The sequence below is a fragment of the Nothoprocta perdicaria genome, unplaced genomic scaffold (genome assembly GCF_003342845.1).
Source record: "Nothoprocta perdicaria isolate Ctin4 unplaced genomic scaffold, notPer1 scaffold_117, whole genome shotgun sequence".
Taxonomy (NCBI): Eukaryota; Metazoa; Chordata; class Aves; order Tinamiformes; family Tinamidae; genus Nothoprocta; species Nothoprocta perdicaria.
Window position 1 is genome coordinate 357,660 of NW_020454283.1, and position 14,105 is coordinate 371,764.

Genomic DNA, 14,105 nt, shown 5'->3' on the forward strand with positions numbered 1-14,105 from the left:
CTCCCAAGAATTAATCTACCTGGAGGAGGCACAGATTGCACCCACAGTTTCTTGGGGTGAAGAGACAGCTTGTTTCTGGAGAAGCCCAAAGCCTCCTTTCCTCTGGCTCTGCAGGTCTGCCACATGGAAAGCCCAGAGGCACTGAAGTATCCCACTCAAGCAGCCAAGTGTTAACAACCTCTCCAAAGTCTAATTTGCCTTTGATATAGACTTAATTGTCTGCGTCACCCACCGGGCTAGGGGGAGGGCTATAAAAGGGGCTGCAGCCATTGTCTGAGGCAGAAGAGAGCCCAGAAACAGCTCCCTCTCCCAGTCTTCCTAATCGAGCACGCTGGTCGCAGCCTGAACATCATGCAGCTGGTGGCCAGCCTGGTGTCCGTTCTGCTGCTCGTGTGGAGCGTGAGAGCCACGGCACTGCCTGGAGAAGAGAGACTCACCTTGCAGAACAGTAGGGTGAGTATGAGGCACCCTGCGCGGGAGCTGGCTGGGACAGGGGCAGGCTGGAGCAGGGAAAGGCAGAAAAGGCAGCTGGGCATTACCTGATGCAACCACTTCTACCTCTCTATATTTCTACAGCTGCCAGTGCTGCTGAAGCAGGAGCTATTACCACAGCTTACGGGATGGTTTATTTAGGGAAGGTACCAGGATGCTCAGTGAGCTGCAAAAGTGAAGTCCAAGCTAAGCAAAAACTGGCAAAGAAGAGAACAGAGCAAGCAGGAGAAGGAGAAAATAAGGTTGCCGAAAGAGTACAGTGTGAGAGAATAAAGCAGGGCACCAAGGAGAGAGAGCAAAGATATGTAATTGGTAAAATGATCAAGGGAGATGATATTTTAAATAGGACCCTTGGGAAGGACAAATGTTTAAAAGATGGGCTCAGTAGGAAAGTAACAGAGGAATAATAAATGAAGTAATTATATCAGAATAAAATTGCTTTTTCCAGAGTAGTATTCACAAGGGGAGTTATACTGACATAGTTCTGCTAGAATAATTACACTCTGGACCAGCACAGCTCTTTGCAGTGGCAGGACTTATTATAGCAATATAATTATCCTACCAACCAGCAAAACTGCRATATTGTAATAGCTACAGCCCTATAATAACTTTGTTTTGCTGGACTCTTTCCTCAAGGGGACRGAGGGGTAGGAAGCAATACCATAACATAATCACAAGAAAGTGCCCCATGCCATTTGCCCCATCATTTTCCTCACCTGCTTGCATCCGTTAGATCCCCTGAGCTGCGGTTAGTCCTGCAGATCTCTCTCTGCCCAGTTCATTGCCGTGTCCATAATTCTGCTGTTATTTCAGTCCCGGGCAGGAGCTACCCAGAGAAGTRAAGGATCCCAGTGTTGGTCTCAAAGGCACTAACTTCTCCTGTGTGCGTATCAGTATCGTTCTTTCTGTCTCAGCATCGGCACCAGGTCATCCATCAGTGTCTTATTGCTTTAGGAATGGGCTCACATCCCATTAAGAGCAAACCTGGCTGCGAGAAAAAAAAACGTACAGAGTGTGAGGATCTAGGGACAGCATTCTGCAGGAGATCAGGGCTTCTGCAGCTGCCTGAGATTAACCCTTCTGGGGATAACTGCAAACTTTCAGCTGTAGATTCCTAAAATAACAAACCCAATACTTTAAAAATGAGCTCTTCCTGATTAGCATGAGCTGCTGGAAAAGAAGTAGCACATTGTGGGGAACAAATCACTGAGTAAGGCACTGGTAAAATGTAAACAATGCCTTCAAAATCCATCAAAACAGATATAGTGATTCTCTTTAAAGCATTTTACAACCTGAAAAAAATATTAGAGACTGATGAATCAGTATTTGCAGTCACCATTGTTGTGCCAGAATTCAGACAAATCTCTTAAATGCGAGTAATGCCAGGATTCTACATATAAGCTATCATAAAATGTGTAAAAATGCAAAAGAAGAATGTGTGAGCTCTGACGCACAGTTGGAAGTCGTACAGTGAATTGAGCATCAACGTCGCCGTGTGCCTGGCACCCACCAGCACTAGGATCTCCAGCTCCTGCCAAATGAGCCTTGGTCTCTTGCAACTCAGAAACGGCTATCAGGAAGAAAACAAAACAAAAGCAAACAAACAAGGAAACAAAAAAGAAGACAGCAAGGGTTAGTACAGGGAAAGAGCTGCCTGGTTACACTAATAGCCACAACTGGTCATGCATAAGGAATATCCTCTAACAGCAGGCTGAGCTTTTCCTTCCCACCTAGGAGTCTGAAGCAGCTAGTTCATCTCTGGAGAGTTTTAGTACAGCTATTTCTCTTTACTAAGGGTCTGAATCTTCAGCAGATGGCTGCAACGTCACAGGGCTCATCTGCAGCAGATATTTCAAAACATAGGGTGTACCGCTAGGAAAGAAGCTCAGGGGGAAGGCAGGACCCAGGAGACGTGTTCAGCTGGGCTCCCCAGCCCATCTCCCTGTGCCTCAGACATTTCTGTGCTTGTAGCACAGGAATGGGAATCGTGATGGATGCAGGCTGCCTTTTATCTTTACTACCATTGCAGGCACAGCAACAACTTTTCCATGCCTCAGTTTCCCCTGCCTGAAAACAGAATAAGTAACTAGCACTAAAGAGATGCTTCAAAAATATTCGTAAACATTCTGTTAAGAAAGCCAGAATAATTGCTGCTGCCCATGTTTGTCCATCTTTCAAGCCATTCACCAAGTAGTCCTTACTAAACAAGCCTGTCTGTAGCTGTGTAGACAGAACCAGTGGACAGACAGGATGATCCTGTCAGTAAACGTGGCATTTCTGAGAATTCCTACAGAATTTCACTTTGCCATCCATGTGGGAAATGGAATCTCTTCCTGTAAGACTGTCCAGCTAATCCAGGACCAGTTTTCTCTGCCAAAGAGTCTCAAGGACCAGGAATATTCAAGCAAGAGGTAATTCCTCAGTTTTGCTTGAGATGAAGTTAAGAGAAATGTAACTCACAGATCTCGTTATGGTTGGAAATCTCTCAAACCCCAAATTGCAGAGACATTTCTGAATGCGCTCCTGCAAAGGGTTGGAGCTGAGCAACTCCTCTTCCCTTCTGCCTTTCCCCAAATTCAGCTTCTTGGAATAACTGATGCTTCTCCAGATCAAACATTTTGTTTCAGARATTTGGGGGACCTCATACCAGGTCAGCCCTGCCCTCTGCTTGTTGCAGGCAGCTCTCCACGTCTTGCAGCACTTGCAGACATGCTGCAGTGACACAGGGGACTCGCTGCCTCTTCCCTGACCTCATGGAGAGGCTGGCAGCTTGGCACTCACTGAAACCTAATTGCCGCAGGCAGCTAGGGGCTTTGCAGCTCATTTACGCCTATTTGTTAGCAGCTTTTTCCCAGTTATGGCAAGGCACATATGCCTTTCTCTGTCCAGTTGGCTGGGCAAGGCGCAAGGGACGRGAGCAGCAGCTCGCGCAGCCGCCAATTGCTCAGCACTTAGCATGGCTCTGCTCTGGGCCTTATTTATTCCTCAGTTTCGCATGGTGGGGTTTAACCAGCTGTTAGGCTGTGCACGGCCTGCTCCTCACTCTGATGGAGCAGGGACTCACCTGCTGCCCTGCTTTTGTTTGTGTGTCCCCCCTTCCCGCTGCTCTGTGCCCGCAGGAGCAGCCCAGAGTGCGCAAAGACGCCCTGCTGAAGATGCTGGCGGGCCTGCTGGAGGGYGCAGAGGACATGGGGCGCCAGGCGGCCTCCGAAGAGGAGGGCAAGGCGGAGGAAGAGCGGGCCGTGCTGGGGCGGCTAGCCCAGCTCTCGCAGCGGGACCGCAAGGCGCCCTGCAAGAACTTCTTCTGGAAAACCTTCACCTCCTGCTAGCCCCCGGCCTCGCTGCGCCTGGGCCTCGTGCCCCGAGCTGTCAGCCTCCTGCCCTTCCCCAGCTCCCCAGCTCTCTTCCCCACACCAGAATAAAGCATGGCGCCTCGGGGACTCGTGTCCGCCTCTCTGTGCCCTACGTGGGGCGGCGCCGTTGGGGCAGGGCGGGAAGGGCTCGTGGGAGACGTTGGGACCGTTGGAGGCGGCGGCCATCTTGGGCAGCAGCTTTGCGGGGYGGCCGCCATTTTGCGAGGGCGCCTCACAGGCCCCTGGCAGCACGCGGAGCGGGGACGCCCACCCAGCGCCTGGCCTGGCCCGTGCCGCTCACCGGGGGCTCCCATCGCCATGGAGAAGCCATAGCCTCGAGGAGAAGGTGGGAGCAGGAGCATGGCTGCTCCTGCATCTCAGAGGGACCAGGKGGGTTGGTGTGCCTGCAGCCTGCCTGGGCCCTCGGCTTCGGTGCAGACACAGAGTGCAGTGCTTCAGTGCTCGGTGTGTGGAGAGGCCACCGAGCCCGGCCTCAGGGGCTGCTCACYCCTCTCCGTGCTCTGACCCCAGCGGCCATGTGGGCAGACAGGCCCTGCTGCCACTTTCCAAGGGGCAGAGACGGAGGCCGCAGTGGCCGGGCAGGAGGAGGGTGCGAGGCCAGCCCTGCTGTGGCGCCAGCCATGGCTGCAGCAGGTTCCCTGTCTGAATTGCCACGTCTGTAACTCATGTTGACTGAAATAAATCCATTCGATAGCAGTCCTGCTGTTCTGCTCCCATTGCAGTTCTTGGTGTCCTATGTTTTCTATTGTTAATTCGTTGGTTTTTTTTCTCTTTAATTTTTTTTTTCTCTTTAATAAGGACATTCGCCCTGTGAAATGAGAAATGTGGATTCTATTGCCCACTTTGATGTAGCGTTAGCAGTGACAGTTCTGCAGCAGAGTTAGCTTCCAGGGAACAATCACTAGTGGCAGAGACTCTGGCTACATGGTGGTACTGGGGCTGTCTCCAGGGTCCCCTTGGCCATGGCTTTTCTTCTTTCAAAGTAGCTCGTTCAAGTGGCTTCGTTTTGAGCCTTAACATTTAAAAAAATCTTTTTTGGGGTGGGGGGTGGGCAGGGACAGACATGACAGTGACCGTGGGGTCTCTCATCTCCATGGCAGTTTGGATTAATTGGCAGCCAGCCTCTCTTCTTACAGTTGAAGTAATGCTTCCTGCTCCCCTGCTCCGCCTGAGTAATGAGTGATACAGCTACTCCGGCACCCACACGGGCTGGTTTGTCTCTGCCGCTTTGCTCTGTGTCAGGCTGCATTTTCACTGCCTCATTTGCCACAGAGATTTCTGGCTGTGTTTCTCTGGCTTGCAGGAGGAGTTCGAGCCCTGTGGCTTATTTTATTTTTCACTCCATAATGAAAAATAAGATCCTTGCTGGGGGAACTCAGTGACTCAGTGTATGGATAATGGGATATGGAGCTTTCCAGCTGTGCTGCCAACAGCACCCAGCTGGGACACGGGAGACCTGGCTTTAGGAATTGCTTTGCTGCTGGCTTTCATGTTTTGCTGTTAYTTCCCTTCAATACCTCAGTTTCCCTGCCTTTGAAAGGGGAGGATGACTCTTTGCTCTATGCTTTTAAAAAGCCTTGTGGACAATGAGTGCTGTTTGCAGCTTAATATTACTACTGTTATTAAGACCTGTTTAGCAGCATGAGAACAAGCAGGATAATCATTCATGCGAATTCTTATAAGAGTTGCCGTATTATCTAGCATTAAATATTGTGTCTGGTAATATTTGAGGCAGCGTGTGGCACAGGTAGGAAACCTTGCAGCATACCGACGTAAGAGATTGTCTCCGACGGACTGCCCGTACAGCCAACTGCACGTTGTATTATTTAATGGTTTCTGGAAGAGAAGAGTCAAGCTTCTCTCAAGGTTGTAAGTTAGTTTGGGAGCTGAACTCTTCTTTCCTCCGTGCAGATGGTTGCTGCTGTCGTGGGCTGAGGCAGGCTGGCTCAGCACCAAGCAGGAAGTCTGCGCAGCCAGTGCACGTGCTGTGGAAAGGGGCCAGGACAGTTGAGCCAGTGTCTTTCATCAGTGCTGAAATCAGGGCTCRCGTTGGATTTAGTTTTGCTGTTTCCTCAGTAAGTTGATGCGTTGAGCAGTGCTGAATCCTGCCTAATAATGGTTTTTAATCCTAGGGAACTTGCATGATAAATCATGTTCAGAGGCACAGGTATAGCAAAGCCATACATGGGTATTTACTATTGGAATGTTTCACAAAAGAATTGAGATCTTCTAGTGGTATATGTCAAGGAGAAGGGGAAGATTTGTGGAGTGCCCTGTTTGCTTGTAATATAATAGCCAGTACCTTTTAAAATCTTGTCACAGTTCGGTGTGTTTGAGTGAGTGGGTAATACATATGAACTATCTCCAGTTCTCAAAAACACCAAACCAAAAAGCTGAGAAGGGCTTTATATTCCCAGAAGGCAAACTTTGAAAGTTAACTAGTGCGTGTGGCGCTGGCCTCTCCAGGACAGTGGATGCTGCAGAGCTGTTCACTGATTTTTGTTGTTGCTGGCTTCAAGCTARTTCGTGCTTCACCTTCAAGCTGTGGCAAGTGAAGTAATTATCATGGGAACAAGCTCAGCTGTGAACCTACAGCCTGTTATACTCATGGGTAACTCCGTGTGTGCACAGCCTATCCCATGGTACATGTGAAGTGTTTTAAGGTAACTTCTTGATGAAAACAGAATAAATTTGCTTTGCTCTGAGATYGAAGGACGCATGTATGTGGGCAGATATCATATGGAAAATTCGGTAGATGTTAATTTGAAATTTAGTATCCTCYAGGGTGAGTTGTTTGTATGTCCTTTTAATAGTGGAGATAATGTTTTGATATATGCTGCCCAGGTAAGCTAGTGGGGAGTCAGCACAGTGCTGAGTGCATTTGCAGTCTGGGAGAGCAGAGGGGTAATTGTGTGGTTTAGATAGTAACAAACTGCAGCATCCCCTTGCTTGGAAAGTGCAGCTATTCTGGTTCCTCTCTCTGGGCAGTATAAGCTAAGAGATTTGCCTCATGTCTTGGGCTTGATAGTAGCCATCCAAGAGACCTTGTTCTGTGTCATACTCTAATTATGAAGCCACACAGGCTTCTGCCTGTGCTTATGCAGGCTTGTTGACAGTCTATTTTGTTGAGTGGGAATGTAGCACAAATCAAAACTTCTTTTTTCCTTTTTTTTTTCTCCCTTTATTACCCACAAGTGCAGCTTTTTCAATGACCTTTTCTCCTGCATTAGCAAAACCCTCAGCACAGAATGCTGTGAATGATTTTATGTCCAATGGAACCGTTTGATGAAACTATCGTGACTGCTCAGAATGCATAGTAACATTGTGTAAGATACATGTGCGACATAGGAAACTTTGAGTGCAAGTGACCCCTTAGTGACTTGGGAGAATGCTTATGCAGTATTCCTTTTTCTCCTTATTTTTGCTGAGCAGTGATAGAACTTGCAGATTTGAGAGGAATGTTGGGGAGTGAGAGGGAGCAGGCAGCAGCGTTGCTCTTGTAGAAGGATGGGCAGTGTTGCATACTATACGTTTTGGTGAGACTGTGCTGCAAATACCTCAGAGTGGGGAATCAGCACATGTTCTCTGCTGCTTCAGGAAAGATTTAAGAAATGTAGCTATCCTTCAGAGATTCATACAGAGTGAAGGTTAGAGTAACCATTAGGGCAATGGTTACTTTATAGCGTGCTCTGGATGTGAAGATAAAATGCACGTAGGTAAAAATTGCTTATCCAGAAATGCACAGCAAACTGGGACTTGTCAGCATAGAGGAAAACTGCAACCTCAAGATTCTGACAGGACATTCCTACAGAATAGCTGTTTTGGTTAAAGTTGCTTTTTATTTCCTTATAATTACTGAGCCTGCAACCAGGAAATAGCTGAGAGTCAAAGGGCRTATGGGAGAGATGGGAACTAATGCAGAACAGCACGTTGCTGTTAATCACCTTGCATGAGTAAGCCTTTTACAGAAGACTGGGAATAGGAGCAGAGACTCTAGAAGCTATCAACCTGTAATCCAGACTGCTAAGGAGCAGTCATATCCTATGCAAAGGGAGATTGATTTCACTACCTGCACTGAGCMTTTGAGCCTTCTTGCCACAGCCACGCCTGATCTATGGATTCCTCTTTGCTGACTTCAGCACCTTTGGAGCTGACTGAGCTTTCATCCCTAGAATCATACCTCGTTTTGAAGCCTTAAGAGAGAAGTACCTAATGAAGCATGCCAGGATTTCAGTCTCTMAAGAGAAGAGTTCTTAAGATAGTTTGAACCAATATCATCCTGCTTCCCAGGGCTTACTCAAMGTCTCAGAGGAGAATTTAGAAGGTGAAAGAAATCTGAAAATTCAGATGCTTCCTCTCTTCTTCCCTGCAGAATGTCTTAGCCTTAAATGATAGGCAAGGCTGGATAAGGGACATTGTGTGGCTGGACCATAGTGCACAGAAATAAGTAGCTGTGCCAGAGGAAGGCTCTGTGCTTAGGGCATTCACCTGGGAAGGAGGAAGCCTGTTTCTAGCAACACCTTGAGGACCTGCATGAATCTTGTTTTAAAACAATTAATGCATGGTGTAAAAAACCCTTCAGTCTATGTAGAAGGACCTTGTTGAATTTGGCTTGAGTTCAAGCCTACTTCCTATCATAAGAATGTTTCCCTATAAGGTTATTGTGCTCTTAAAAGTGTTCTGTGTCTCAGCAGGCTGGGCTGGACTAGTGCTCATTAGGCTCCTCCTGCCAGGACAAGAAGCAGCTCAGGATTTGTGGCTGTGGAGAGCTGCCCACTTCTGCCTCTTGCATTGCAGAAGTGGTGCAGGAGGCTTTTGGGCCCCCACGTGATTGTTGTAGTCCACCAGTCTAGACACAGCTGTAGCTGGGTCACCATTATATAAAAGGAAAAGAGTGTGCACATATGGCAGGTTTAGTCGTGACTTGTTTGTATTTACTACTGTATGTGTTATTTTTATATATGTTCTGTTTCTATATATATATTTGAACAAGGGCAGATTGTCTAAATGTGTTCGAATGCCTCGGTCTGCCTCAGTTGGTGAGCCTAGCATAGGCAGCAGCTCAGTTATTACAAAAAGGAGGAGAGCATTTCTTCAATAACTTCGATAAAACTGTTTAACTCTTCCAGTTAGAACAGGATTCTGTTCAGGGAGTTTGTCTCCTGCTGCAGGGTGCAACSAGGAAGAATCCCCACACAAGCTTTCGATGCTGCAAGAGCTCAGCCTCTGTCCTTGTGCCTCTAATCCAGGCAGAGGCAAATTAGTCCCATGGGGAGAGCTGCCCTGCCAGAAGCTCAGGTGCAGGTGTATAGGCAGGGAGTGCAGCTGCCTGAAAGGTCATGGAGAGTCAGTGTAGGAGCCCAGAGCTGTGGGGAGTAAACCAGCAGTTTTCTTGCTCAGAAATATTGGCATGCAAACAGTGCTCATCTTCATCTGTGAACTGATGAATTTACCCACTGCTGAGAGCCATCAGGCTGGAAAGTGCCTTGTGATTGCTCTTCCAAAAAGGGTAACTGAACCCTGTTCTGTGCTAGAAGGCAGCTTCTCATGCTGTGGGATAGAGTGGGCCAGGGGCAGAATAACTGGGATGAAATATCACTCATGGCCTTTCAGTCCACACCAGCACCAAAATGGAATGTCTGTGTACAGCAACTCTGTCTAAAAACTGTGTGCCTCAGAAGCTGTGCGAGAGAGCAAAAAACCCAGTCGAGTGGGGTAAGGGGATGCTTTCCCACCTTGTAACTGTAAAGTCTTAGACAGACACATTTTGGCAGCTCACAGAATCACAGCACAGTTAAGACTGGAAGGGATCTGTTTGTGTTGTGGCTTAATATAAAATATGAAATTATTTGGTCATAAAATACGAAATTGCTAGGAGGAGAAAGCACCTGTGTGTGTAAGAGCRTATTCTTCTTTTTGGAGGAACGTTAGTTGCTAATTTTATTTATCTAACAGCTTTCCCAAAGGAGCTTTCACAAGACGGTCTACCTTTGCCTTAGTTATTGAGCACCAAGCAAGAATGAGAGACCAAAGTATGAGCAGCGGGCAAGGGACCCAGCGGGAAGCAGGCAGGAGGGTGGATGCAAGAATCCAGGAAGTCTCTTTCTTTAAGCACAGGCTACATCCAAATTACAATGGCTACATCCAAATTACAATACCTAGGGAATCTTCATGCAGTTCCTGGGTGTCTCTAACTTTGTAAACAGTCATGGCCTCAATAAATCCTCTTGGTGGAAGTAATGTGCTAAGAACAGCCCCTCTTGTCAACCCCTGTAACTGTCCTCGGATCTGGGCAGACAGACAGACAGGTTAATATGTTTGCTGTTTCCATAAGCCGTATTCTGACAGCCGGTCAGCTTCAGCTGCAGGCCTTTGTAGCCTGTGAATGGCAGGCTATAAATCAGAGCTGGCACTTAAAAGAAGAACTGTAATGAAGGCTGAAAGATGCAAGAATTGTTTTCCTCAATCCCATCCCATTTCTGCACACGCACACACGGGCATTTGTCCTGTCTCTCAGAAACGTGTAACTAAGCTTCGCTTAGCTGGGGAGATAGACTGCCTGCTAAATGAGATGTCATGGACAAACAGTGCCCTAGCACTAAATAGATTATTTTCAGATTATTTGAGAAGACTTAGCACAAAGGCTGAAACCATAAATAACAAGGAGCACCTTGAGAAGTGTAAAAAGCCTCATGAACTCTCAGGATCTTTCCCATGATAGCTTCTCTTCAAGCAGGACACAAGGGAACTCCTGAAGTTCRCTTAGGGAGTATGTGAAATGCTGTTTGCAAAACCCTGCTGGGCTGCAGACTTGCAGTGACAACTTATGCACAGGACATTTGTCCYAAGACACAAATGGCTCCCATCTTGCAGCAGATGTTCGCCCAGTGCTTACCTTGACTCTGCACATTTGGTGGTAAGCTGAGCCCTGATCAGGAAAAAACCATGTAATTACATTGGTATAATTCAACAGATAAGCCTTATTGGCCCACAAACTGTATTTGATTCTCTTGTGGCACTCTGCTTATGCTCCTTTGTTCTACTTGGAACGCAGATATCGACAATAAAATAATGTAAAGAATGAAGAGTCCTGCTTGGACATAACCCTTGATTGCCATGCCCATTGCATAGTACCCTCAGTCAGGTGTTGTCAGATGTCACTGTGGAATCTCTTGCCTTTCCTCTGTCTGCATAAGGCTTTCCTCATAGTAAGTCAGTTGTTAAACTTACCGCTACTGTTTGTATTATGGTAGGCAGAACTGTCCCTCAGCTGAGGCTAGTTCACTACTATATCAAGCTTCCTGTAAGCAGTTCTGTCGAAGAAATGATGCTTCTCCACTAAGAGCTTTTAGGTGCTAAGAGCTCTTCTAAGTAGAAGCGGTGGGATAGGAGAGCAAAGAGAGCATGCAAATGACTATCAAGGTCATCAGCAAACAAGCGGTGCTAGAGCAGAACATTCGTCTACAGACTTCCAGATTTAGTCAAGCTCAAAGTTTGCAGCTTTGAATTCCCGCTCTGACCAAATAATGCAGTGTACAGTGAAAAATTACAGTGATAGAAGAATAAAAACCTTCCAATCTTTTGAGACTTTCTTAAATGAAAATATGTTTCAAAGTGGAAAAGCCATTTGGTCCATCTGTGTCCTATTACTAAGCTGGGGCCATCATCCATTTTCATTAGGCAGGACCTGAGCTTGTGGGTGGGGACAGAGGCCTGGGCAGCTGCCCTGGACACCAGGCTAAAAAGCACCATATGGAAAAGCCTAATGTATGTTAACAGGCATCAGAGACCAAATTGAAAGAGTAATGGTCCATCTACATGCGGTAGCCTCAACGAGAMAAACTCTCAGCACCAATCTGTCAGCTGCAATTTTAGGTCATTAGAGTGCTGCTGAACAGAGGCCAACAGACAAGTAAGAGAGAGTAATCTGGCTTCAGCAAGAGTTATTCTTCCAGCCATGCTAATGCTCTGGCTCAGCTTCTTCCAACCTAACATRCATCAAACAAAATACTTTCTTTTCGTCCCCTCAGAGATTCTTCCTACTAGGCCTCAGGGGATCCCAGCCAAACATTTAAATTACATGCAGTAATCTTTTAATTTCCTGGCTTCATGGAGGCTCTATCACTCTTGCCACTTCAGATAAATTCATATTTTAACAAAATTTAAATTGTTTCCCTTTTGTCAGCTCCACAGAGATGCACCTGAAGTATTTAAGTTTTCCCTCCACCCCACAGATTTCTAGTGTGCTGGTATTAGCTGCAGGCGCCCAGAGCTGAGCTAAGGCAAAACCCTCAGTACTCGGCATTAAGTGTCCTGGCATTCCTCATAAGATCTGGATTAAATTCAGTCTCCTTGCACCAAGTTAACTCTGCAGTGAGCCACATCTTTTTGTTTGCCTTTCCAATAGAGCTCAACATTGCTGGAGCAAAGGAAGCTCTTGCATCTGTCTGTCAGTGGTACTTGCTGGCAAATACTGTGACTSGGGCAATTTGTGTTACATTTATGCAGACTCCATGCCTAATTTTAAATTAGAGGATTGTAGCATACACCAAGCCTCCCTTCACTTGCCAGCAGGCCCACTGCTTGCATGTCAGCAATTTGTAGTGTTTTTGTTGTTGTTGATAAGATCTCTGCCACTTAGAGCTGGGAGACCCAACAAGCGGCAGGCCTGTCCTTAGTACTGACACCTGAAAGTAAGGTTGTGTGCTAGTCAGGTCATGGCTTCACCTGGCACACAGCGCACGTCTCTCTGAGACACACTGTTGTGCTGTGTTTGCATATAGATGTTCTGATTTAATACAAGCAGTAAGGAATACTGTACTGTGGTATTTAAGTTCATTCCTCCWTKGTAATGCACCTGATTAAATCTTTWAAAAAAAGAAAAAAAAGAATTTTGATGCTTTTATTTTCTATTTGCAAATTTCTCCTGCTCAAGTTTTCATCGAGATGTGGACTTTAGCACATACTAATGATTTCTAAAGAGACAAACTACTTTCTAGGTGCCAGGCATCGTGGAAGGTGTGTAACCCCAAAGCACTCTTTSCAGGTGAGATTCGGTTGTTCCTGGGGCTGTTCTTGGAGCTGAAGAGTCCCAAATTACTTGGTAAGGTTAGGTCCCTTGCTGAATCAGGCTGCAATAGGTTCAGGGAAGGCTTTGGATTAGATGGGGTCATCTTTGGTCTTTTTACTCTTTAGTACAGAAATTTACCCTATTTTTGCTTCCCTTTGTTGTGCCCCCCGGTTTGCCTTCCTTGCTTTGAGGCTTGGTTATAGCAAAGAGACATATCAGGTGTATTTTACTAACATGCCCCTTTGCTCCTGCCAGTTGTTTGGAGGCAGGTTTACTCACGGAAAATCTGTTGGCCATGCCTGTAACATGCATAATGTCTTTGCTTGGAGAGAAGACAGCCATGTAGTGCGCAGCTTTGGCTCYAGCTGAACCTGAATTCTAACCAACTTCTCATCCCAGAGACAAACAGCTGCTCCAGTGAAGTCACAGACAGGGAGCCAGCCCAGCAGACATATTGTGGCTATCAAGGATGCAGGCCTGAGGGAGATGGTAGCTTTGTAAGCTAGTTCCATATTTGTAAGCTAGTTCCATATTTGAGACCCAGGCAAGAGGGACTGGGAAGGCCAGGGAGAGAGACTGGCAAGAGGGAAAGAGATTCTTCTCTCAGAATGGGAGCGAGGAGAAGGCAGAGTGATACCGTCAGCATCTCTTACATGAATGCTCTCCAAGAGAAGGAGTGCGCAGCGTAGGAGTTGGTGTGGAAAGGCATATAATCCTGTGTGTAATAGGTACGCATGCATCTGTACAGGAGGTGAAACGGGCTGGTATGCCTGAAAATGCTGTGCCTTTGGGTTCTGTAGCTGTGTAGTGAACATCTCTGTGAACAGAGATGATGCAGGTATTTACATGTTACCATTTTGATTGCTCTGTGTGTGCACATTCTCACACATATCCATGCACACACTCGAAATCAGAGGCATTTGCTTTGCACTCTGAACTTTCTGGAGCTTCTGGAGGGCTCATGTTTTGCAGCATCAGACAAGCACCCATGCGGGTGACCATTAAGCTTCTTTTGGAAAGCTCTGTTCATGCCAGAGGAGCAAGTATCAGCCAGTATTTTCACCTCTGAGCTTTTGTTGATCTTTGTAGACATTTGTTTATGAGGACCAGGCCTTTGAACTGTGTTGGATGTCTTTTGGAAGTCAAGGAGTAAGTTGGTAATGGGTAAA

The 14,105-nt window shown here is 46.7% G+C and overlaps 1 protein-coding gene across 1 annotated transcript; it reads left to right on the plus strand.

Moving 5' to 3' along the window:
* The first annotated feature begins 317 nt into the window (after window positions 1–317).
* LOC112959635 (somatostatin-2-like) lies at window positions 318–3,882 on the plus strand. Its single transcript, XM_026053691.1, has 2 exons — window positions 318–453; window positions 3,612–3,882. Exons 1-2 carry the CDS (start codon window positions 352–354, stop codon window positions 3,819–3,821), a joined length of 312 nt encoding a protein of 103 aa, XP_025909476.1. The 5' UTR covers window positions 318–351; the 3' UTR covers window positions 3,822–3,882.
* The last annotated feature ends 10,223 nt before the right edge of the window (window positions 3,883–14,105 follow it).